We start from the raw sequence: 24,936 nt of genomic DNA, 5'->3' as shown, positions 1-24,936 counted from the left end.
ACACTCGAAATAAGCACGAACTTTATAATGAACAGATTCAGGCTTTAAAAGGTTCGGCGGTCTTTCGTGGGACAAAGTGTAAAATTATTTAATAAACTCCCTGCAGAGGCTATTAATCTGCCAATGAAAAAAATTAAAACTTATGTTAAGAACAATTTAATGGATAACATTTAATATACAATTAACGCCTATTTGACTGATAAAAACGCATGGATCCTCCCGACAACTTTGCCACTTCACACATGATCTCCTATTTTTTATTTTACTGTTTTTTATTTTATTTTTTATTTATAATTTTTATTTTTATTATAATAATTCATATATTGTGACATTTAAATTTTAAAACATGTACGTGATTTGTGATCTTCAAGTGTCTGAATTATACTTCTATTCCAACGAATAAGATTTGTAATTATGAAGTCATGGGAATCGAGTGTGCCATGCTCACTCAAATGGTCAATCTGGTGGTGGCGTCGTGGGCCGGGTCGTGAGGTTCCCTCTATTATGGAGCTATTATAATCAGCACTCGGATCACAATCATAACCTGTTTTGATATACCGTTTGACTATGTACATTATGTACTTTTATATATTATTAGAAAAAAACATTGTAAGAAACAATAATGGTAAGCCGATCTGGCATGATAGAGACCAACACTGTTCAAATGACTTTCTTTCGGCATTTCTTCTGGACGAAATGCCAGTAGTTTGTAGCTTGTGAGAAATAACTATAAATATAAAAATTGACGAGAGAAAGTGCCTGTGAAGGTCTAATTTCTGAATAAATGATTTGAATTTGGGTACCTCTTATCTCGAAATTCCCATGGGAGCGAGGCGCTGGGAGCAGCTTGTTAATAATAATGTTATAATGAATGACCTGGTCCATAACATGTATTGTAAATACTTGTCAAGAGCGTAGTAGTACAGAGTAGTGACTCTAAGCAACCAAGTATGCGCTCGAACTCGAGAGAGAGAGAGAGAGAGACTGACCAGTTATTAGGCAGGTCGAGGGTGATGGAGTCGGAACACTCGGACACGCAGAACTTGTAGCCGAGCGCGCCGACGACCACGTACACGACCACGATCAGCGTCATGCCGGTGTTGAGCACGCCGCACGGCGCGCCGAACGACTTCGGCGTCTTCATATTGTTCTCTATCGCCACCACCTGGGGACCACGCACCCCATGTTGTCATTGTTTCGACAATGTCTCTAGATATTCTAAACCAGTGATAACAATATTATTTGGTTCCCACAAGCTAATTATAATTTGTTGGTTAATTTAAATTTCTCTTTGGATTCATAATTTTAGAAAAGCATTATCATAACATTATTACGAAAGATTAATCGAATAAAAACCGAAAATAATTAAATTAAGCACTTAATTTAATTTGAAAAATCTGTACATTTAGTTTTCGCAAAATGCATTTGCACCTAGTTTTTATTATATTTTTTATGAAGTTCAAGTTTAGCAACAATGGATATATTGAGGCGTTCTCTGCGGGTTCTGGAGCACAGCCAACTCCTATATTACATCACAGCACATAAATAATGAACTCACACAAAAATAGAGTTCTGCGTAAGAACAAGACAGTTATTGAATATATGGAAAACTAGTCAATCAATACAACAGTAATTTTCAAGTACTACCTACTTAAATAAATATTTAAAAGCGTTGATGGCCCAGTGAACCGAAAGGTCCCAAGTTCGAATCCTACTCGTGCCACATGAGTTTGTATACAAATCTGACACATTGTGTATTAGTTTTCATCGACCACCACTTGCTTTCGGTGAAGGAAAACATTGTGAGGAAACCTGGACAAATTACTAAGTTTTATAATTCATTTTTTCATGTAATAGCCAATTTAGTAATCTTTTCAAGGTGATTTTCATACAAGCTTTCACCCTCTATTATTGTCCATCTTTGAACGGAAGCCTACTACTACTAGCGGCTAAACGGACTAACTGGCGGAACGGACAGACAGACTTTCAATTAGTATGGATATCCATATCCATATCCATACCAATTGGAAGTCTATCTGCCATAGTATGGATTGCACAGTTATCAAAACGACGTAATTATAAAGTTTGTATTACAATTAGAATCCTTCGTACAAGAAGGTGAAGGCTGAAAATCAGTGCTGGCCATTTTGTTCAGCGTGAGCCTTCACCTATTGCACGCATACTCCAGTTTTTTATGTTATGTTTTTGTTTGTAAAATATTTGTTGGATGTGTATGCAATATTCTATTCACTTTACATGCAATATAGGTACTATTCAATTTAAAAAGGATTCGCTTCGCACGCATAATATTTGTATGTTCTAGAATTAAACCATCGCACCGCCATATTAATAGAAGCATTTTTAGAGGTAACTGTAAACCAAAATTTTACCAGCATGTATACTTACATGTTAGACATCTTCCTAAAATGACAACATTCTCAAACGAAAACTTCAAAAATTAAATGCGACTGAGCTGATATATTATAACGATCGTTACGTCGTCGTCTCTCCTTGATAAAGTAAATCAAAATATTTTTATTACGCGAACGTATAACTTACCACTCCCACAGCAGTCAAAGCGAACAATACTGTTCCGAAAAAAAGTGGAAACGTTGCCGCCGAGCCCCAGAGGTCCAGCGGCTCCTGAGACTTCTTGTCCGAGGACACGTAGTACACGATGATGCCAAGCCCCAACACCGTCAGCACGTTGGCCACCATTGAGAACGGCGCCAGCATCTTTAGGCTCGGGATCAGGTTAAAGCCCATCAGGGGCACTAAGATGAACAGCAAGAACCACTCGGTCCGCAATTCTTGGTATGGGTCCACGAGCTGAAACCATATTTGTTTACTTAAAGCAACAACTTTTTACACGTGTTTCGTCATCAGTATTATCATCCTAAATACCGAACCTTTTAAAATGTAGCGGCATGTTATCACGTACCTAAGTCCCAATTAGGTAAGAACAGTTCCTATTTAAGGTCAATGCTTTCAAAAAATCAATCTTTGGTTTACGACACGAAAATATCCACACAAGGACGCTTTCTCCCAACCACTGAACTTCAGCAACGCTACAATCTATACCATGAGAATTTATTGAAATTGGTGAAAGCTGCGGCTGCTGAGCTGACATTTAGACATAATAGCATCTCAGCTGATTGTTGATTGGACGCCCTTACGTCGATACGTACAGTATTTTCATTAGAGAGTTGCAAGTACTCTTCACTAATCAACATGTGGGGTATGTAACAAGCAACAAACTAAAGGAAAAGTAGTAAGTCGATTCCAGATTTTTTTGTCTCAATCTTATTTACTAGATCCTTATGGGAGCTGCTATTGGGAGTCAATTCGACCTCATCAATCGTACTAGTCTACTATGTCAATTTTTGGCTCCTTGGTTACTTTTTAGAAATAAATAATTATGTAAAATTCACATAAATTAAATATCTACAAGGCTTGGTAACACCCACACCAACATAAAATGCACCGTACAAAAAAAAAGAAGTATTGCGCGGCATTATTGTCTAGTGATGGATACGAGTCTAAAAGCTGGTATGACAGCCATGCCTCTCACGTGTCACGTGCTAGCCAAGTTATCGTGTGTCGGAGTCACGTGCGGCAATTGAACGCATCACACTGCAATTGAAACGATGCGGTACACAGGGCAAAGGGCCGGAGTTGTGGTGCCAAGCTCTGGTCTATGTGAATGTTATGGCTGTCGATCTAATAAATAGTATGGATGAAGTAATACTGACTTCAAATTACAAAATAGAGTTAAACGGAAGAAAATGGGTTTCATTTTGTTGTGACTCCTGTATAATGAAAATGCATTAAATAGATATCAGTTGTAAAGTCAACAGTTTCTGTATATCCATCATGAAAATCAGTATAAGAAGTATACGGTGCTATTGTATGAAATTGATTTTGTTTTAGTAAAAAATACACTAAAACCAAACTGGGGTATGTATTGGGGAGAAAAGTAAATAAGAGATTACCTGCTTCATGTTCCTTGCGATGAAGACGATGTAGACGCAGCAAATGCCGAGCTGGTAGACGACGAGGAAAGAGTCGACGCAAGCGGCGGAGGGCTGCGCCAGCTTGCGCATGAAGCCGGGCCCGGCCGACAGCGCGCCGCGCATCGTCTCCGGGTACGTCAGCAGCGGCACTCGCTTGGTCTTGCAAACCCAGTATTGGGACTTGATCTGATCACAACTTTGTTTTTATCAATCCTCTCCTCCCAATCGTGTACTAGGTAATTTTTAGGGTAGGGAAATTTATCTATGACCCAAACACAGACATGCAGAGTATATAAATATATTGTTTTCATATGAGGGTGATTTTAGGAAATTATTAGGAATTATATTATCAATTCGAGAAAAATTTGATACATGGCGGTTTAAATCATTAGTAGTGGTCTGAATTCGCACACTATTGTATTTGTGTAAAAATGTTGTTTAAATTTCAATACTACTGTCATACAAAAACTCATACACAACACACACACGAGACATGCGAGTATACGAGGAGTACACGCGTGAGACACTCCTCTGGCTGCACACTGTCATCGAAGAGTTTGCCAAATTTTGGCGGATGACATAGGGATAATTATGCTGACTGAAAGTAACAAACTATCCAGATAAAAGTAACTCGCGTCTCGCAACTCTGGGCTCAATCAGAAAGTCTTTAAATAACAGAACTCATGATAACATCCCGATTTGCCAAGAGGGTTGACGTCAGACGGGAACATGAGAAAGAGACTCACAAGAATGTCTAGACAGTGCGTGACGATGATGCCGACGACGATTGTGGATATGATGCCGGTGACGATGCCGGCATTGGCGAACGCTTGCGGCATCGCCAGGATGCCGGTGCCAAGGCTGCACTTCAAAAGGTTGACCAATGCCTCAATATTACTGAAACCAAAACCATACTAACTAATATAACAATCTTTGGGGTGATTTATAAGGAAAGTCACAAATAGATCGTAGTAACTATAATTGTATAACATACAGCTTATGTTTAGAAATAACTTATTATATTGTGGTTAACAACGGTGGTTCACGAGATTATGTGCATAACCCAAAAGACAGTCTTGGAACCCTCTGTTTTTATTGCCCGGCCAAAACTCTCTCATCATCTTTTTGACAGTGACATTTTAGTCTTGCCACGAATTTGTCTGTAACGCTTTCGTAGCTAAACTGCTGTACCAATTTAGATTAATTCAGTATGCGTATATTATAGCTACAAACTGGAGATCATATATAAGACTACTTTTTTTCTAAATTTGTAGATTGAGATAAGAATATTAGGCACTCACTGCTGTTTGGACCTGAGTTACTCACTTGGATGCGCCTTCGGTTTCCCGATGCAGATGTGGGTCGTAGTCATCTTCGACGCTGCCCCTGTCCACAGAAAAAACGTCTAAATATTCAAAAGTATAAAGTTAAGAATTCATATTTTATGGTTACATTCATATGGTCCATTTTCATAATTAAATATGCAATATTTTCTTACTTGCCGGGGCTGTCAAGATGATTGCTCCCTGATGTATCAGCTCCCGGGTCCCTGTGAAAGACGATATTGTATTCAACAGCCATCACCAAGCAAAATATGAAGGAAAAATATTTACATAACTATGTTCAAAATTAAAAGATGGTCTTTGTAAAACCCACAACAAGATGCCTGAGGTCCTTATACTGGTTGTGTCTTAGCCGAATGTGGTGGTTATTACCTATGTATGTATTGATATAGTTCACATATAATATATAATCCAGGTCCTAGCGTCACAACTGATTTTATTTCATGCGATGAATATTAGTTTAATATTATACGAATACATAACTGATGGCATTATTTATCTTTTATCTTTATTTTTAACATTTTGATTATAGACATAGCCTTACATATTATAAAACAAAGTCCTATGACGCGTCTGTCTATTCGCGATGAACTCACAACTTAATTTTTATGAGATTTTTACATTATCATGACATTATGATGCGTACCCCTTGGGCGACATGTTGGTGGAGTGCAGCCGCAACGTCTCCCCGTTGCGCGCGTCCATGGCGCCGGCGCGCACTCTGCAACAAGCGGTGTCGGGCACTGTCAGGCACGTTGTGTTTGCTACGACTGTGTGGCTGGTGCCGAGGACTGTCGCGTGTTCTACATAGGGTTATATATACATGTATAACTAATATTTTAATAATAGCCTGTGACCTAACATAATATAACGTAGTCGTGAAAGTTTCTGAAAATATTTGTTACTATTTCACCTAAAAATTACTGGACGGAAATCCCATTCCATCATCATTTACTATGACTTTAATTTCAAACTTAATTTCATCTTAAGCTGTGTCGAAAAACCCACGGCATAGGCTCTTGATGGATATTGATAGCCATGAAGATCGCAACAGCACGTTCGTTCCGGACGTCGCCTTGTCCGTCACTTCGATCCAGTCACAAGGGCACACTGATTTCTGAATTGAATGATGAATGAATTTGAATTTAAACTCTAACTATAATGTAAGCAACCATGGTTCGAACGGAATCAAAACTCATATGAGACACTCGAACGTAGTGGGGGATGGCTATATCCGAAATGAAATTCAAGAATATCAATTTCAGCAAATAATTTTTCGATTCGAATACAAAGAAAGTAAAAAATATAGATGTAGGTTTAGCCGTGGTTTAATATTTTTAGCTGGATTTGAAAAGATGCAGATGAAGGAGTCATCTTTATAACAAGAGGAAGACTGCTCCAAAGGTTTGTAGCAGAGGGAGTGACAGTACAAATGTCCGAGATGAACATGAAGGAATTTTCAAACGAGTGTAAATTCAAATTCTTTATTCAATTTAGGATGATATACATCACTTATTGACGTCAAAAAATTACTTCAACTAAGTCTACTGCCGACTGCCAAAGCGCAGGTGAAGAGAAGCGGCACAACAAACTTCATCGCAGCCTTTTCTCCAAAGACGTCAATTAACAAATAAATAAAGCTTTATCGGTAACGGGGAAAATGTCTTAGAAGCGAATCATGTGGATAAAAGTATTTATATAGATACTTTTATTGACAATTATTATGCATAACACAGGTACGGTAAAATAGTACCTACAGTTACGACCACTTAATACATATGTTTGTTTTGGACCAGGGAATGGTAAATCAACATTTTTTCAATTTTAATTGAACCTGAATAGAAAAATTTGAATTTGCCAAATTATACATTTCCAACCCCATCAGTATCTTAAGGTGACGAGGGACGGAACTACATTCTTGTTTACTTCGGAACCCTAAAACGAACATTTTTCGTACGTAACATAGGAACTTAATTGTACCGGGGTCGGAAATATAATCAAAACTAGCAGTTCGCTGTTAAAAAATAGTCAGCTTTCTGTAGCTCTCTGCTTGGTACCTTACACGACACAATGGTTTAAGTGTTACTTAGAAAGAAATGAACGTAAAATAAGCAGAATCGCGCGCCGTTCTAACCACAGAAATACATTCATTCTCGATTTATTCCCCATTTAGCGCACTGAATTTTATTCCAATATCGATAGTCGCAAACATCATACATGCTCCGAGAATTTTGAATGTGGAAAAATCTCAATGGGAATCACTAAATGTGGAGTCACCGCTGTGGGGCACACCTTAGTTATTGTTAAAAAATGATTCCAGAGAGATAAGTGAACATTGAAGTGCAATTATTATTTTTAAATGACATCTTATAATATTAAAATATTCTGTGGTGACCATGATTGTGCTAAGTAGACGAAATTATTACGTCTATTATTCATGATTATAATTTGTTTCCTTATACCGATCGCGTTTGATTAATAAGGCTGTTCAATAAGGGTTAAGATTCCCGCTACATATCTAGGCTTGGAGGAACACTGTCTCCTAAGTCCGTGGAGGTCGTCATTATGCGGATGGTATTCGGCGCAAATCACTCAAGTAATTGGAGCGGATTGGATGTGAGCGCGGGCGACGGCCGTGGCGTGATTGCAGGCAGGCAGCGAAGCTAGAGAAACAACAAGAGTCCAATAGCGACGCAGCCGGAGAAATGATCGCCACTGTGCACAATCAAATCATGTAGTTATTTTCTATTCATTTACCTATTTCCGAAGGACAGAAAATTTACCTAATATTAATGATCGTAAAAGTGGCAAGTACAGGTATTTTATTTAGATTCATCTTGATAAGTACTTACGCGCTGAAATATACGTGGCCGATCCGCAAAAGGATTTTTTGGTTAAACATTACATTAAAAATACTCTGTACTTAGGTTTTATTCAGGTGTGTCCGATAGTTTCGGCTTTGACCAGTTGAATACCTGAGTAGTGCCTGAAGAAGTTTACACGTCAAAAATACGAATAACGTATTTCATTCGAATGAAACTGAACCGCTGCAACGAGTTATTTTCTGAGGCGTCGTTGTTTTGTGAATATTGTTGTCGGTACCCCGCACGCGGCGTTCCGCGTACCGCGGCGCTGATCAGGATGTGACCTATCGCTAAACCTGTCCCCCACCCGTGCCACAACCACTCGCACCACTCAACTGGAGATCTTAATTATACACGACTATTAAGAGTTTATAAGAACAATATAGGCTAAGCCTCAGGACAGCGTGTTGGTGTTGCGACTACGAAGTAGAAATGCAAAGAATCAATTTGTTTTCTTTTATAAATAATATTACTTGAGAAATTTATATCTCGTTACTAGTTGCGGCGTTCAACCATCCATAAGAAAACAATTCTTCGTTTATTTATCATAATATAATATAATTTTAGGTTATTGTTCTTGGTCACGTTTATTAAGACGAGAATGGTCTTAATTACCGTTACCAAGAACAATAACCTAAAAATATATTATATTATAATAAATAAACGAAGAATTGTTTTATTATGGATAGTTAATCCCAATAATATTGTAAAGGCGAAAGTTTTTGGGTTTGTTTGTTACTTCTTTAATTTATTTTATTACGGCTGGGCCATTTTTTATGAAATTAGTTTTTAAGGTAGCTGATACCTTGGAATAGAACAGAGGGTGATTATTGTCACGAAAAAAATGCGATTCCCGTAGAATTTGTTCAAAAGTGTCATGGTCAACGCGCTTTATAAAGTAGATTGCGCTAATGTACATTAAAGCATAAGTTTTTTTAAATAATTACGCGGGTAACACCGGGGTGCTGCTATTATATAAACAGAGAGAGATTCAATGCAGATTTAAACATATTTAGTTTTAGTCAAGCATTTATAATGTGTTCAGTAATAGCTTTGTACGTGTGTTTATTTTTAAATTATATTTACATATTATAAAAAGATGTCCCCTGACGCGTCTATCTGTCTGAACACGATAAATTTAAAAACTCGGATTTTTATACGATTTTTACCAACAGATATTGTGATTCCTAAGGAAAGTTTAGGTGTATAATATATTATTATGGTTTTATCCGAGCGAAGCCGGGACGAGCCACTAGTCCAGAATAAATAAGGTATGTAATAGTGAAAAACTTACAAAGATCATAGTGACGTTTTATAAAGTAATAATATTAAGCGTGAGGTGATTCGTTTCACTATTTGACGAGCACAACATCGTAACTGTGAATAATTTCTGATTCAGTATTGCTACCGAACAGTGGGTCACGCCAAGAGTAAAAGCTCATAATAACTTTTCTCATTTCTTTTAATTTTATTTATTTATTTAAACTTTATTGCACAACTGAATGAGTTAACAATAGGCGGATTTAATGCCATAAGGAATTCTGCAGGCATCTGCTAGTCAAACATTGGGACAACAATAAAATCCTCTTAGAATCCCAAATGTTTCTGTAATTTCACAAATACGAGACAATTCTGACGGTGTTCATTGGCACATCTCTCTTAACATGAACGAAAATAGAAAATAGTTTACATACTGTTGTGTACCGACGTAGCCGGACGAGACGTGTGGCGGGCGGCGCGCGCGGCGGCGGTGTGGCCGGGGCCGCGGTCGCGCCCTCTCGCCGCCGCGGACTCTGGACCGGGACCCACACACTATTTACTCCACATTTGCCTTAATTACCAATATACGACGCCGGAGCAAATATGCCCTTGTAAATTGATACCAATTGACACGTTCTTGGAATACCTGTCAGAATCAATGCGCTATTTTCCGAAGATGTACATACAAGATTTATGTTTGTGAATATAACACCGATCATCAAACAAAGTAGTTACTTGATGGCTTTGAATTCAACGGAAAGCATTTTTTGTAGTATCTTATGATCAAAAGATGTCTATTACAAGAATGAGAAATGAATATCAGGGAACAATGGAATCATTGCAAGTTAGTCGGTAGTTGGTCACGAGTCCTTTTACTTGAATAATGTATTAATTTATTTTATTTTGTTTAATGATATTGTATCAGATTGTCGTACCTATTATTATGGAAAATTTATATATCTAGAAGGCGCCATAAAAAGTAGATCGGTCATCTGTGTACTCCCTATGTGTATGTTTGTATGTGTCAGGTGAAGGCTGCAAACCGAGCGCTCCTGCGTCAGCCGACAGTTGTGGAGATCGATGGTGACAGATACACACATCTTGTGTGCACACCACGCCTTGTAAACATTCTATTGCACAGTAAAATAAGTAGTGTACAGAAGAATTACTCCTATGGTTTTCCTTTTAACTGCCTATTACTTGGTGATGATAAGATTGAATAACAGTGTAAATCATTACCTTGTACAGTCAAATTTTCTTTGGAAATGTCCATTAAGACCATATTTTAAGTAAGTATATATTATTATAATAACTTTTTACAATATCATATTCTGAAAATTATTAATTACTTAGAAATGTCTTAAATCGTATCTTTTAAACGATTGATTTTACGAAAAAACGGTATAATATTTGTAAAGACTTATCCTAAATACCCACACCTAAATGACACCTAAACAATGAATGAAAATAAAAGAGTTTTAGGTGTAGGGAATGTACCTCAAAATATTTTTTTTTCTACATTTATCTTCAACGGATTAAAGTGTATATTTCTGCCAACTTACAGTGTCTAGTATACTAAAGGACTCTGAGCTAAGCCGACGTCGGAGGGGCGGAAGACAAAAGTAATGGCTTCCTTGTTTATTCCGGAATCCTAAAAACTGTCTAAAACCACCCTAACACAGAAATAGTATGACTTACGGAACACCCCTTGTCTGTTTTATTACGTTACGTGCATGTGTGGAGCAAAACATATCATTGAACTTAACCATTTATGTTTATTGATATTTGTATTGAATTTAATTTCGCCGAAAGCCGATCTCAATAATACGGCCACATATACAAATATATCCTGAACTTGACCTGATATACCAAATAAACGTTTTTTTTTTCTTTCAATTAGAATTTTGAACACTTTTACGTAATAGATCGCCTCGCGTCGCGTAAGTACCTGCTTAAGGCATTGCCCTTGTGCAGTAAATTATATACGATCAGGATATTTGGCACGCAGAAAATAAATTGGATTGAAAATGTTACCTTTAAAGAAAATGTACGGGATCTTTAGTGCATGCTGCAGTCCGATGGGGTTGTGGAGGGGGTGAAGCTCGCTGGCGCCAGGCGGCCGCGGCCTCTCACCACTTGCCCAAATCACCAAAAACAAAAGCCATCAGTGTACTGAGCTGCATTCACACAATTTTGTCAGTTAAAATCGTGATATAATCTTGAAAGTGGTTTATGAGCGAGTTGTTGGTAACGTATCGAAGAGGGTGCGGGAGCGAGACTGACGGCCCCGCTTCGACCCTCTCCCCTCTCTATTCCCCTCGAACCCCGCAACCCCCGCCCGCCCTGGAACCCTCACCTAGCACCGACGACATTTTTAGTCATAATAATACCACAGTCGCTTAAAAATTCGCGCTCTAATATTCCAAATATGTCGACGAGGCCGATCCAAACACACATTATACACCACCACATGGTCTGTGTACACCACACATGGGGCAATTTACTAGTCATTTTCAGTTCAAAGAAAATTGTATTATCAAAAGATGCAGGATACAAACAGCATTATGAGAAATGTCATATCTCTGTTCTGTCTGGGGAAAAGATCTCCCAACCTCCCAACTCAGGCAGGCTATTTTATCCGATGCCAAAAATAACATTTATTGCTTTGCAGCCCTTGGTTTTTTTTTATATGATGTTGTATAAGCGTTTAGATAACGCTATAAAATAAACCAGCCAACTGTAATAGCCGGTCAAGTGCGTGTCGGACCATGCACAGTGTATGGTTCCGTAGTTTACTACAACTACAAATTCACTAACCGAGACCCTCGTACGCTACCGGTTGTTCGGAGTTTTATAATAGAACACAGTTGGTCGACTTTAGCTCGTAAACCTTTCAAGCCACTTACACCTGGACTCTATCGAACAATGGCACTTTAAAGCTTAATAATCTACGAACGGTTCATTAAAGCCAAAAACCGTCTTCCCACACCATTTCTTTTTTTCAAGATTTTATTTAACCACTTTTAGTAAGCTAAATTACATGATTCTTCATAATAATAGCTTTTGAGCTAGACCGCGGACGGACTTGGACGCGGAGACCATGTACGTGTGTCACGTGGTCCTACATGCTGGCGCGCGAGACGCGAAACTATAATGGTTCCTTGAATGTAGGACTGCCGGACTCTAAAAATTAATAAGTTATCATGTGGCAACAACTGGCGAGGAAAAGATGTGGTTGAAAACAAAAAGGGGAGGCTTTTGCCCAGCAGTGGGATCTGACAGCTTGATAAAAAAGTATTAATGTTGTCTTCTGTGCAATTTCCTATTAAGTGGGCCGAATGTCTGTTTGCTTGCTCATTAATATAAAAAAGAATTACATGTATTACGATTTATACTGCTGAGCAATTGCTATTTGTATGAACTATTTGCTTTTACGATGCACCTGAGGGCGAATTGCGGGTTTGCATTTCACTTCTCGCTTTCGAATCGATTCGAAGAGAGACGCAGCGAACCAATAATATTGCGATATGGTTGTCGTTGCGTCACTACGGCGCACTGTGATTGGTTAGCTGCGTCTCACTGCGAAGCGACTCGATGGTGAGATGTAAATAACAAAGTCGCACTACGTATACTGCGCAGTCTCGTGAAATCAACCGTTTTATTCATTGGCGAAAACTAAAAAAAAATAGTATATTATTATATTATATAAAATATTAGAATTGTGGCGGTCGAGGAGCATACACATCGCGCCTGCTACAGTGTGTTAACATTAGAATGTTAGCTATACACAGTTTTCCATTATAGAATGTAGTTACAATTTACTAAACGAATTTTGATTCCGATTTTTAATTGTGGTGACTAAGTACAATAGCAAATTGTATTCTTTTTTATATAAAATAATTCTCCATAAACTGCTCAGTTTATTTTTTTAGTTTTCGCCAATAAATTGAAGAAATTTATATAGTGGTTTCATTTTTATTTTTTGTTTAACAACTTGAATGCACAAATTGCATTCTCTACCTGTCAACTAAGTATTAGACCAAACAGAGGTAGCAATGTGGTGCAATAAAGTGCAATTAATAAAATAAAAAACTTACATAATATAAACTTTCCATATAGTCTCTGGACGAGAATTCCCGATCCTTTGGTTATTGACCTGCACCTGAAATGATTCATCCATAACAGAGGACCGATGGAAGGGCATCGCTAGGGAAAGGTTATTGCAGAAACGGAGTTGGCGGGAATGGGTAACTGAGGAAAATAAATTTTGATTTAAGATGAGGGGAGATTGAGGAATATTAAGAATCGAGAAAAGAAGACGGAGAATTCGAGATAGACGATGAAATGGTCACACTGAGTGATGGTTAGTCCTATAACCGACCAATTTATTTAAATTGGTGATAAATTGATATTAATTATAATGACGCTCCTAAGGAAGGCAGACTACGTGCGAAACGTGTTTTCTTTAAAACTTTTCAAACCAATCTGACTAGTAAACTTGGTAGTTTATTCATAGAAACATTCATTAGAAACCAACCCGACATCAGTTGCACACCAATATATCATCACCAATTATTATAAGCAATTAGCATTACGTCTGACGCCTAAGTGCATTAATTCCACGTGTGTAGAAATAAACTTATCATTATTTAACTAACCTAAGACAAAACATTTTTTGTTTACGATGGAATTGGTTTTATGCCTCAAGAGATTTTGTCTATACTCTATAGGTACCGTAACAATCTACTAGACAAAGCCTCTAAAACCGACGAATACAACTTATACGTTTACATAAACATGTTTTTACATGAACTTATACGTTTGCTGAAATAGGAGCTCATATGCTGGAAGACAAGACACACATCCATGACCGATTTGGTTTGCGGACGGCAAAAATATTTTTATAAATATTGTAAACCGTATCCCCACCGTACCTTTCTCAACCTTGACATTGTCAGTAAGTGTCATCGATATAACCAAAGATTGTGAAATACCATCATAGATTCTTATAGGCCCCGCGCACATTTTCATACAGACTAACAAAAAAGAAAAACATTGACCAGCTCTAGCCCAGTAACATCGAGAAAGGGGTACTGACGGCGGCGGCAACCGAGTTCGCGAGCTTCCAAATCGCGATCTTTTTCCGTCTCTCGTTTAATACAATAGTTCTTGATCATCTTTCACGAAATATTCCCTGCTCCAATATTGATTAATTACTAAACTGGCACAGTTCTGGTAAAAAAGGATATGGTCAATGTATCGTTCGAGCCGTCGTCCACCGTCCACCGTCACTCAAAGAATAAAAATACAAACTAGTTGGTATACCCTTCTTTTGTTGAAACTGGCTAACTGACAATAATTTGTTTTCATAGTATCGGTATCATTGTGTCTTTCTCAAATATTAGATCAACAAAAAGAAAAAATATCTCAAATCCTTGTCTTTCGCCATTTGTTTTTAACTGAGGTTTTGAATGTGAAGTGTAACCTTGACATCGTGTGACCTTCTCCGTCTCCGACGAAGTAATGAAAGATAGAGAATGTTTCATGGAATTAAAAAGTGAAGTTGTTTATTAACTGAGGATTATAACCAAAGTGAGAAGAATCACTATTTGTTATATTCAGATCCACTCAAAAACAAAAATTTTGTTATATGAGCTGTGAGTCATATTTTCATTAACTACTTATGCCCCGGGGTGAAATCGTTTTTGAGAACTTGGGGATAAAATGTTCTCTTTCATTTTGTCATGCTAGTTTGGGCGCAAAAGATAGAAATAAGTAGAATGCACCAGCTGATTTTCCTCCCGCGTTCGTAAAGGTCAATCAAGTAAGAAATTCTTAAGGCGATGGCTGTCAGTATTTTGAACATGCTGTCCTGTGTCCGACCGAGGGCTTTGAATTTGGCGACTGAATCAAGTAGATCAATGAGCTGATTTACAACAACTTATACTTTGTACAGGCTTTGCTGACATGGAGGCAGTGCTCTGAGTAGAGCTGTGTGTGTAATTGAAAGGAACTACGAAACCACCCCAGCGCCATGTTCATGTACGAGTTTATGGCCGGGCTGGTCGACACCATCGCACTTCGCCCAGGTCTGGCTTTTGTTCTCGTATCTCGTGCGGTATCGGTGCTCAAATTTTGCAAGTCCAATCTCACCTAGGTCCCGTTACTTGAATGAGCTACTAGTTTGACCTATGTGTGAAGTTGTGGGCTCAATCAAACGAGCAGTGGGCCTAAAGCTACTACTTCTAAATTACTCAAAATACAGTCAGTATTGATTTTGTTAATTAACTTTTGAAATTATAAATCAATGTCAATTAATATATATATCAATACATATAATAAAATTGAAGAAACATCTTATAGACATTTCATCCCGGTAAATGGTCAGGTTCCCGTAGGATATTTGAAAAACTAATTATGAATCAAAAATTCCTCGGATTCCCGGGTTAACATTTCATCCCGGAAAATGAGGAGGGTCCTGTAGGAAAATTAAAATAACAATCCACGGAACCGATTTACTTTAAAATTTTGTAGAAAGGTCTAAACAGAATATAAATAAATTATTTTTATCGATCTGTCTGATATAGATATAATGGGCTCAGTATGTATCTATATATCAGTATAAAACTTTTCCGTTACTGAGTGACTGACTGACAGACAACATACACCCGAAACTGCTGGGCGGGAAGCTGAAATTTGGTATGTAGGTGAGTGTAGGTGATCACTAAGAGAGGATTTTTGGAAATTCTACTCCGAAGGGGGTGAAAGGTATGAAAAACTGTAAATATGAAAATTCTACGCCGTTGAAGTTAGTGACTTGAAAACTTGGATTTTGGTTGTTTACAACAAAGTAATGATTACGTGTTTCAGACTTTTCTGAAAATTAACCCTCAACCCCTTCATAAGGGGAGTGAAAGATTGTATGGGACTTAATACAATTTTCAAGATAAAAAGCTGAAAATTGGCACACTTACTTTTTGTAGTAAATAACAGTAATAGTAAATCCAAAAAATGTTTAATTTACGTTTGTGGTTAATAAAAAACCGGGACTTAAAACGAGACAATGGGACGGCACGCGTTGCAGAAAGCGGGAGTGGGAGTAGGAGCGGGAAATGGGAAGGAGACACGTAGTGGGAAACAGGACGGAACACATTGCAAAAAACATGATGGCACAATATGTAGGAAACGGTACGGGATATCTAATTTACATTACATAGCAGGAAGCGGGATGATGAGGATGAGACACGCGGCGGGAAACAGAAACTTGAACTAAAGATGAGAAAAAATGCGAATTTGAATCATATATGTTTACCAGTCTTACAGAGTACGCGATAAAATAATTACTGAGATTTTGCTATGAAATTCACGCGGGCGAAGCCGCGGGCAAAAGCTAGTTAAAAAATAAAACACTGAAAAATGTTTGTCTGTACAGTTTATATTTACAAAAAAATATTTAGGGCGATGAAGAAACAGTAATAAAATTATTGTCTGTTTGTTTTTCTTTGTGTACTGTACACGCTAATTTCCAGAACTACTACAGTCGGATTTTAATGAAATAGCTATGAAGGCAGTACCGCATATAGGGTATATATTTTTTGAAAACTGGAACAGCTTATGCCTTTATCTAACAGACCATCTAAACTATACGAGATATCGAAATGACGCCTTAGCAAAAGTGGTTCAGACTCATAAGCGTTTTCTGTTGAGGTATAACAAGCTGAAACCCGACTAAGAACCATGCCCCATTGCTCAGTCGCGCACGGTTGCGACGACGCAGGTTGCAGCTCGGACGTGTTCCATTGTCGTCGCTTCTTGTAATTTGTTGTCGACGAATGTCAAAATGGATGGGTCATGGGTTAACTTAACACATAAAATGTGAAAGTACGTTTGTGTTAGTTTTTACTTCTTCGGACTCTTGTTACAACCAACCTTTTTGAAATTTCGCATATCTAATGGTTAGTCACAGGAATACGAAGACGGGCAACCAAAAAGTGCTGTTCCCATGGGATTTACTGTAAACGACACTGCAATATTGCATTGCATTATTTATTTATCCATTGATAAAATTGTGGAGATAGAGCAAAGCTAGCTTTCAGCTGAGTTTTAGAACTCAATATGACTATCAGGCAGTCCAAATTCTATACATATTCTATACAACAGTCCTAGACTCCTAAAATAATTTAAATTTTTCGGTCTCAAATAATATCGACTTTTTCTTCTTGTTACGACCACTTACTTGTGAGTTTGTATCAAGCCTATATTCAACCGATATTCGTTAAATATTACCTTTATGATACCTTTATCTCTGTTCCCATGGGAAATTGACGCGGGCGAATCCTCGGGTAAAAGCTAGTCATGAATCTATACGTAATGAAATCGGGTCAGTCAGTTAGTCACGTATGCATAACCGAGTTTTTTCATCAACAGATGAAGAAGAAAACACCTACGACCCACATACGCATCGTAAGGTCCAGCATCCTACGACGTAAGTGTTAGCTATTACTTTATAACCAAACTAACAGACTTAACGGAAAGTACTCACCATAGACTATGGATGCCTGCACAATTGGAATGTAACATCTTACTTCTTCTTCATAGTCGTATTCCTCATGACTGAGGGTCGTGGTCATTACATGGAATGAAACACACGTAACAACTTTCTTAGCATACATCATCTAATACTAGTGAATATAGTGATATCTTACTAATAATAGTGAAAACCTATTTTGAGGACCATTTGATTTTGTTGGGTGTAATTTGTCGGAGCCTGTAGTACGATAACAAAGTTTCAAAAACAACTATTATAGAATATTAAAATTATTTATTAGGAATACATTACTGCCGTCCTAAGAGCGGCAGCGAACATTTTATCCAAAATAAAATACTGGGAGATTGCCTTTTTGCACTAACAACTATAAGTAAATAACTCGAATTTGAAAAAATATGGGATATTTTTCTTTTGACGGTAGATTATGATGTTATGAGAACAATTAAAAAACGTTTTAGAATGTACGCTACGCTTTTGTAGATATTCAGATACGATGATCCACTTGCTGAAGGGCAGCATCGGCGCCGGCATCCTGGCCATGCCCGAGGCCGTGTGCCGCGTCGGCGTGCCGGCCAGCATCGGCGGCATCTTGCTCGTCGGCGCCTTCGCCACGTACTGCATACAACTGCTAGTTTGTTTTATTTTATAAACCATCATCGTCATTTTAAGAGCTTACCGGTGTGCATCAACACGTACCTATAGACACTTACCCTTATTCAACACGACGGCTTGTGAAATGGGTATATGATCGATAGATGAGCACCAAGAGAGGCAATCCAGACTTCTGTCAAATCCAAAATTCCCCTCCAATTTTCTTTCGTAGAAATTATCTTAAACGGTTTGTGTAATAGCTAGGCTAATATGTATGAAAACTATATCATGCCCACGAATTTATTCGCGTGGACTCCTACAGTTTTATGACAAACCAGCTGAACGGAATTAATTAAAGATTATGTGTGATCTGTTGTCATCGAAAAGGGCCTAAAATATTACCGCCTTCACGACGTGGAGGTACCCAGCTTATGTTTGTATCATAAATCATAATCCTAAACTATGGAATAAGTAAAACTACGTATATGCTGAACAACTTTTGCTAAGACGTTATTTGCATGCTATTGTGCAACTGATCACTTTGTGTTCCACATCAAATGTTCCTGATCTTCAATATTTATATTATACCCCAATGCTCATCAGTCTGAATCACTTTTGCTAAGGGATCATTTCGATATTTCGTATAGTTTATGATCCGTTAGAGTAAAGAATAAGCTGTTCCAGTTTTAAAAAATATGTAACCTATATTTTGCACCGACTTCGTAACTATACAATAAAAAAGTTTCATTCAAATCCATCCAGTCGTTCCGACATTTTATTTTAAATACGTTTCTTCATGGCCCTATTTTTTTGTAGATATGTTTAATGTACAGATAAACTTTTTTTAAACTGTTTTACTATACATTTTTATTGTATTGATTGTATGATGGCCCAGATAGCGGCACAGTACAGGCTGTGTAAGCGCGAGCGGCGCGGCTACATAACCTATCCGCGCTCGATGTGCATCGCCCTCCAAATCGGGCCCCCCGCTCTCCGAAAGTTTGCCATCATATTCTATTACTTCGTGGATGCCGTGCTCATCATGTGGCAACTTGGCATCTGCACCATTTACGCCGTGTTTGTAGCCTCAAACTTAAAGCAGGTTAGATCATTTTAGGTGATTCTGAAAACCGCCCGAACCTTGCTACGGTCGGCTACAAAAGACCATACTTTTTAAACCTTAAGCTTTAGGTTTAAAAGTACCTACTTATGTATAGGCGACGTGAATCGTCTTAATTATTTAATATTATTATACAAAATTCAAATTGTTAAAACAGAATATCCGTCCCTAAAGGGTAAAACAGAACCCTATTACTAAGACTCAGCTGTGCGTCCATCTCTCTGTCACCAGGCTTAATGTCACGAACTTCTACAGATAATAATTATATTTGAAAGAAAGGAGAAACCATGGATTTACTTCGTTATGTGCCGCTGTGAAATGATCTTTTCTCAGAAATGTTATATGGAGTACCTACTAATTCCATGGGAGAAACTTTTATTTTGTACAAAAACTTAACATATTACTACACCATGAAATTATAAGGACTTACTCCGTCGGAATACCTAAATGACGCAAACGAAGAACTATTAGTTTGAAGTTTTTCAAAAATTACTAATTGTCATCTAAATACGGTTTCGAACTGTGAATTCGTCTTAGCACAAACATTGACGTTGTTATTATAAATGTAGTACTTAGCGAAATGCACCGTTAACAGGTGTGCGACTTCTATGGGTTCTCTCTGTCGCTGAGGTTGCACATGATCCTCATGCTGCCGCCGCTCATCATCGTCAACCTCGTGAAGAACCTGAAGCTCATGACGCCCATCTCCACCATCTCGAATGTTATGACTATCTTCGGACTCATCTTGGTTTTCTTCTACTTGATTGAGGATGACCTCCAGCTTAAGGAAGAAATGATGTTAGTCAAGACGCTGTTGGATGTCCCTGCCTTCATAGGGACTACACTGTTTGCTCTTGAGGCTGTCGGCGTGGTACGTATATAATTTAGCATTTGTTACGGAAACAGAACTTAACTAAGTTTCTGTCCGTGTGAATTTTAGAACCTAAAGAATAAACATAAAATGTTTGCCATACTTTCATCCCGTATTCGTTGGCATTGGTAAAATTCAATGTGACTTGACGCAACAGAGTTTGGTGGACATCGTTTTCTATATAACTGAGATCCTATATTGTGTAAATGGTAATGTGTAAATGAAATCCTTTTGTATAGGATAATTTGATCAAATCAAATTAGTTTATTTTGTGAACACAGGTAAAATACAGGTTGGTATGTTTGTACAAATGTGCACTATGTCCCGCCATTAAGAATACAAAATTTTAAAAAATCATATTCATTATCTGTATCAGTTACAGATTAGTGTTGCCCAAAATCGGTCTTGGTCTTGCAGTATTGGTCTTTCATTTTCCCAAGATCAAGACCGCTTAATTTTAGCAAGACCAAAAACAAGACTTACTGTGCAAGATTTAAGCAAAGCTAAATCTCGTCTTGTTCTTGCATTTGGGCAAAACTAAACTATATAAAAATAATTTAGAAGTTCAAGACTCTGGGCTCGCTGTATATTTTGGAATACTTTGCTTATTCTGCCAAAAGGTCCGGGTTTTCTGGAAACTTCTACTTAGGATTATTATATTATGTAGGATCTGTCAACAGAATTTTTAAGTTCGTAGGGCATCAAAATCCGTTAAGTCATTTTTGAAAAATTCTCAATTTTGTATATTGTGTTCGCGAGGTCTAAGTTCGCGGCGAACGACTAGTTATTATATTACTAGGCTTCCTGGTTGTTCTTCCATTTTGGTCATCGCAAATATACTTTTATGTACAAAAGTAGTTGTTTGAGATATTAGTTTACCAGTGGGTCAAGATCATATTTTTACTCTTCACTAGGAATTAAACGAAATTAATTAAATTAGTGTGCGGCTAGATGCAGCTTAAGTGGATTTCCGGTTAATATTTATTAAAAATCGAAATCGAATAAGTATATGGCACACTTGCCACGGAATAGTTTAATGTTACAGCTTGTATGGACTATATGTAAAGATAATTTTTAAACTAAGCTAAATAAACGCGAACGAAGCCGCCTGTTAAAAGCTTGTTTTTAAATATAAAAAAAAATTGAAATGTTGAACTGACTTGGCAGGTATTGGCGCTAGAATACAACATGGAGAAGCCGAAGCAGTTCGTGGGTCTGTTCGGGCTCTTCAACATCGGGATGGTGATCATCATGATGCTCTACCTCCTCGTTGGCATCTTCGGCTACCTTAAGTACGGCGACGAGATCGAGCCTTCCATCACACTCAATTTACCACAAATGGAAAAGTGAGTTAGTTCTGTCCTTCCATTAAAATTATTGCAGAATGATTTGATGGCACCAAGAGTGGTTTTTTGTAATTGTTTTTATTATTTGACTGTTATTTTTGTCTTAAGTTTGGCTTTGCTTGCTTGCTTTGGAATCATCACAGGCTAAATCGTAGCTAATCTACCGATATTTTTCTCCGATTTTTACAAGCTTTTAATTTTCAATATAACTACGATGTATGTCGCACTATGTCCCTAAGCCCCTATGTCTTGGTGTTGCGGCCGGTTAGACGACGCTCCCATTATAATAATTGAATAGAACACATTCTCAAAAGGAAATATGACAAACAAGGTATATATAGCTTAATTTATTATTGTAGGCACAAATGTTCCTCAGTCTTGAGAGATCTACTATAAGGCGAGTTTTTACTTGCGATTTCCGCTCGTATGGTTTTATTTCCTACAGGAACCGTATTGATGTAGGGTATAACAAAATCCTTCTTCACATTCCTAATATCCTGTAAACAAAAATTAAGTCGGTATTTGAATTAAGGAAATTTTTGTAAGACTCACTGTTAGTGTCATAACTAATTAAATTGAACTTTTCATTACAGAAAAGCGCAAGCGGCTAAGATTATGATCGCGTTTGCGATTTTCTTGTCATTTCCACTGCAGAACTTCGTGGCGTACACGATCCTGTATCGGAAAATGAAGAAGCGGTACCCAAACTCGACTCCTTCCGCGCTGAAGGCAATGGACTATGTGTGTATCTAGATGGATTTTTTATTCTATATTTTTCGTGAATAAGGTTTGCCTTTTGAGCCATGAAACCTTAAATAAAAACAAAATAAAACATAATACAATAGTCTGCGTCTATTAAACAGTGGTAAAGATATTACAGCTATATCTACCTCGAGATCCGGAAGTTCGATTTCCTTCATAAAGGCATATTTTCGATAAGTATGATTACAGAGTGAATACTTCATCAGTTTCACGTACGTTAATAAACCTTCACCGAAAGTAAGGGTTGGTCGATGAAAGTTACGAATATAAATCGCATTGGTAAGTATAAAAATAGAATTTTTGTACCCTTTCTTATCCGTCTTCGGACACAGGACTCCTCCATCCTCTTCCATGACTCCGTGTCTCTAGCTTCCCTCATCCAGTTATAACCGACATGTTTCCGGATATCGTCCGCCCATCTCTCTGCTGGTCTCTCTAGGTCTCCATTCTAGCACTCGTCTAGTCCATCGCTCGGTGTCCATACGTGCTTGTGTCAACGTCCTGCCCATCTCCACTTGTGGAGTTATATAGTGGTCATTACATCAATAGACCCAGTCTCCCGCCTGATCCACTCGTTACACTTTTAACATCGTTCTAATAACATCGATCTTTCCATTGCTCTTTGCGTAAGTCGTAGTTTTTCAGCCGACAGTTAGAGTTGCTCTCTCCATACCATACGTCAGGACAGGGAGGACACATTAGTTGTGTATATGCGTTTTAAGACCAGGCTTGGGCGACCCTGCGTTTCACTTCGGCTGTTTGATTGTCATAGCCAAGGATTATTTTGTGGCCTAAGTAGACGTAGCGGTGGTAGAATCTGCGACCTGTCAATTCACAGGCGCGCAATCAAGAAATCACTGCACCACCGCCACCGCTTTGTGTTGATCTCTCTTTACATAAAACTTATAATGAATGGCATTTTCGCAGACGCTCCGTGTGGTTCTGGTGCTGGCGCCGTGGCTGCTGGGCGTTCTGGTGCCCAGCCTGGGGCCATTCATCTCGCTATTCGGGGCTTTCTGTCTCTCGCTCTTAGCCATGGTAAACATAATCCGAATAATAATGTATTTAATACAATAATAATGTATTTAAGGCCGTTATACGTTGAGTACCTGCGTGGGAGTTCCTACATATTGTCCCATCACGTATAATCGCAAAGTGTTCCAAAGTGTGCTCCGTTTCTCTCTCCAAAAATAATTAAGTTTCATATACATGTTCACCCCTACATCACTCCCCTAGAGATACCATTTTCAAAAATATTATATATTTTCTTCTTGCTCTTACCTACAATTTCAAGTTATTTTTACTTCAAAAATGATGAAGAGTTTATTTACCAATTTTCAGCTTTAAATCTTGAAAATTGTATTAAGCTCCATACAATCTTTTACCCCCTTTTGAAGGGGTTGAGGGTTAATTTTCAGAAAATATCTTAAACACGTATTCATTAATTTGTTGTAAACAATTAAAATCCATTTTTTCAAGTTACTAACTTCAACGGTGTAGATCTTTCATATAAAAGTTTTTCACCCCTTTCACTCCCTTCGGGGTAGAATTTCTAAAAATTCTTAGTACTTACCTACACTCCCCAGGGAACCTACATGCCAAATTTCAGCTTCCTACGCCCAGTAGTTTCGGCTGTACGTTGTCTAAAAGTCAGTCACTGAATAACGGAAGAGTTTAGTTTTGATTGATAACACTGACTAGCTCTAAAATAAGAAGAATTTAGTTTGTTTTAATAAATATATTGATTGTAGGTATTTCCAGCGCTGATGGACTTGTGCGTGTGGCACGAGGTGTCGTACGGCCCCATGAAGTGCCGGCTGCTGCGCGACGTGATGATCGTGGTGCTGGGGCTGTGCGCCTGCTGCTCCGGCGTCTACACCAGCGTCCTCGAGATCATCCACGCCTACGAATAGATCGACATCATTCTATTTTGCATTTTCTGTGGTGCAAGCCATTACTCATTTGTTGAAATTTCTTGCATCCTCACAACCCACAAGACAAACTTGAGTTCTAAAACAAACACCGATATTGTCATTGCCCTGAAATGGTTTGGCTATTTATATTGCACACAATACGGGATTCTTACAATGCATTAGTGTCGTCTCAGTAAGTAGTTTGTCTCCTACCTGAAGCAAATTCGTCCTGTTGGTCTCTTTGTTGATTTTTAACTTAAGTTATGTTTTATCCAATATATATAATATAATAATTTGGATTTTGA

General features: G+C 38.0%; 2 protein-coding genes across 7 annotated transcripts in view; one reads left to right on the top strand and one right to left on the bottom strand.

Annotated features, from left to right (window-relative positions):
- The window catches only part of LOC128683238 (proton-coupled amino acid transporter-like protein CG1139), an 18,190-nt gene extending 4,549 nt beyond the window's left edge, over positions 1-13,641 (bottom strand). Inside the window, exons 1-10 of one of the 3 annotated variants that reach the window (XM_053768644.1) lie at positions 13,578-13,641; positions 11,515-11,615; positions 9,915-10,013; positions 6,003-6,159; positions 5,512-5,562; positions 5,340-5,399; positions 4,760-4,910; positions 3,993-4,199; positions 2,560-2,829; positions 990-1,165 (exon numbers count right to left, since the gene is read on the bottom strand). In XM_053768644.1, the coding sequence (XP_053624619.1) occupies positions 990-1,165; positions 2,560-2,829; positions 3,993-4,199; positions 4,760-4,910; positions 5,340-5,399; positions 5,512-5,562; positions 6,003-6,061 (974 nt within the window). In that variant the 5' untranslated portion in view covers positions 6,062-6,159; positions 9,915-10,013; positions 11,515-11,615; positions 13,578-13,641. Of the gene's footprint in view, positions 1-989; positions 1,166-2,559; positions 2,830-3,992; positions 4,200-4,759; positions 4,911-5,339; positions 5,400-5,511; positions 5,563-6,002; positions 6,160-9,914; positions 10,014-11,514; positions 11,739-13,577 lie in introns of those variants that run through there. The other 2 variants (XM_053768643.2, XM_053768642.2) reach the window with 2 other exon arrangements.
- LOC128683239 (proton-coupled amino acid transporter-like protein CG1139) lies at positions 10,562-24,936 on the top strand. 4 transcript variants are annotated; one of them, XM_053768646.1, is made up of 10 exons: positions 10,562-10,769; positions 15,437-15,569; positions 17,908-17,965; positions 18,509-18,659; positions 19,515-19,721; positions 20,335-20,610; positions 21,778-21,956; positions 22,550-22,697; positions 23,646-23,756; positions 24,470-24,936. In XM_053768646.1, exons 2-10 carry the CDS (start codon positions 15,515-15,517, stop codon positions 24,629-24,631), a joined length of 1,347 nt encoding a protein of 448 aa, XP_053624621.1. In that variant the 5' UTR covers positions 10,562-10,769; positions 15,437-15,514; the 3' UTR covers positions 24,632-24,936. The 4 variants fall into 4 exon arrangements, with proteins under 4 accessions (XP_053624621.1, XP_053624624.1, XP_053624623.1 ...); XM_053768648.1 differs by lacking the exon at positions 10,562-10,769 and adding an exon at positions 14,960-15,072; XM_053768645.1 differs by lacking the exon at positions 10,562-10,769 and adding an exon at positions 14,960-15,137.

Source organism: Plodia interpunctella, chromosome Z, assembly GCF_027563975.2.
Source record: "Plodia interpunctella isolate USDA-ARS_2022_Savannah chromosome Z, ilPloInte3.2, whole genome shotgun sequence".
In the NCBI taxonomy this organism is placed as follows: Eukaryota; Metazoa; Arthropoda; class Insecta; order Lepidoptera; family Pyralidae; genus Plodia; species Plodia interpunctella.
This window is presented reverse-complemented; position numbering and strand designations above follow the sequence as displayed.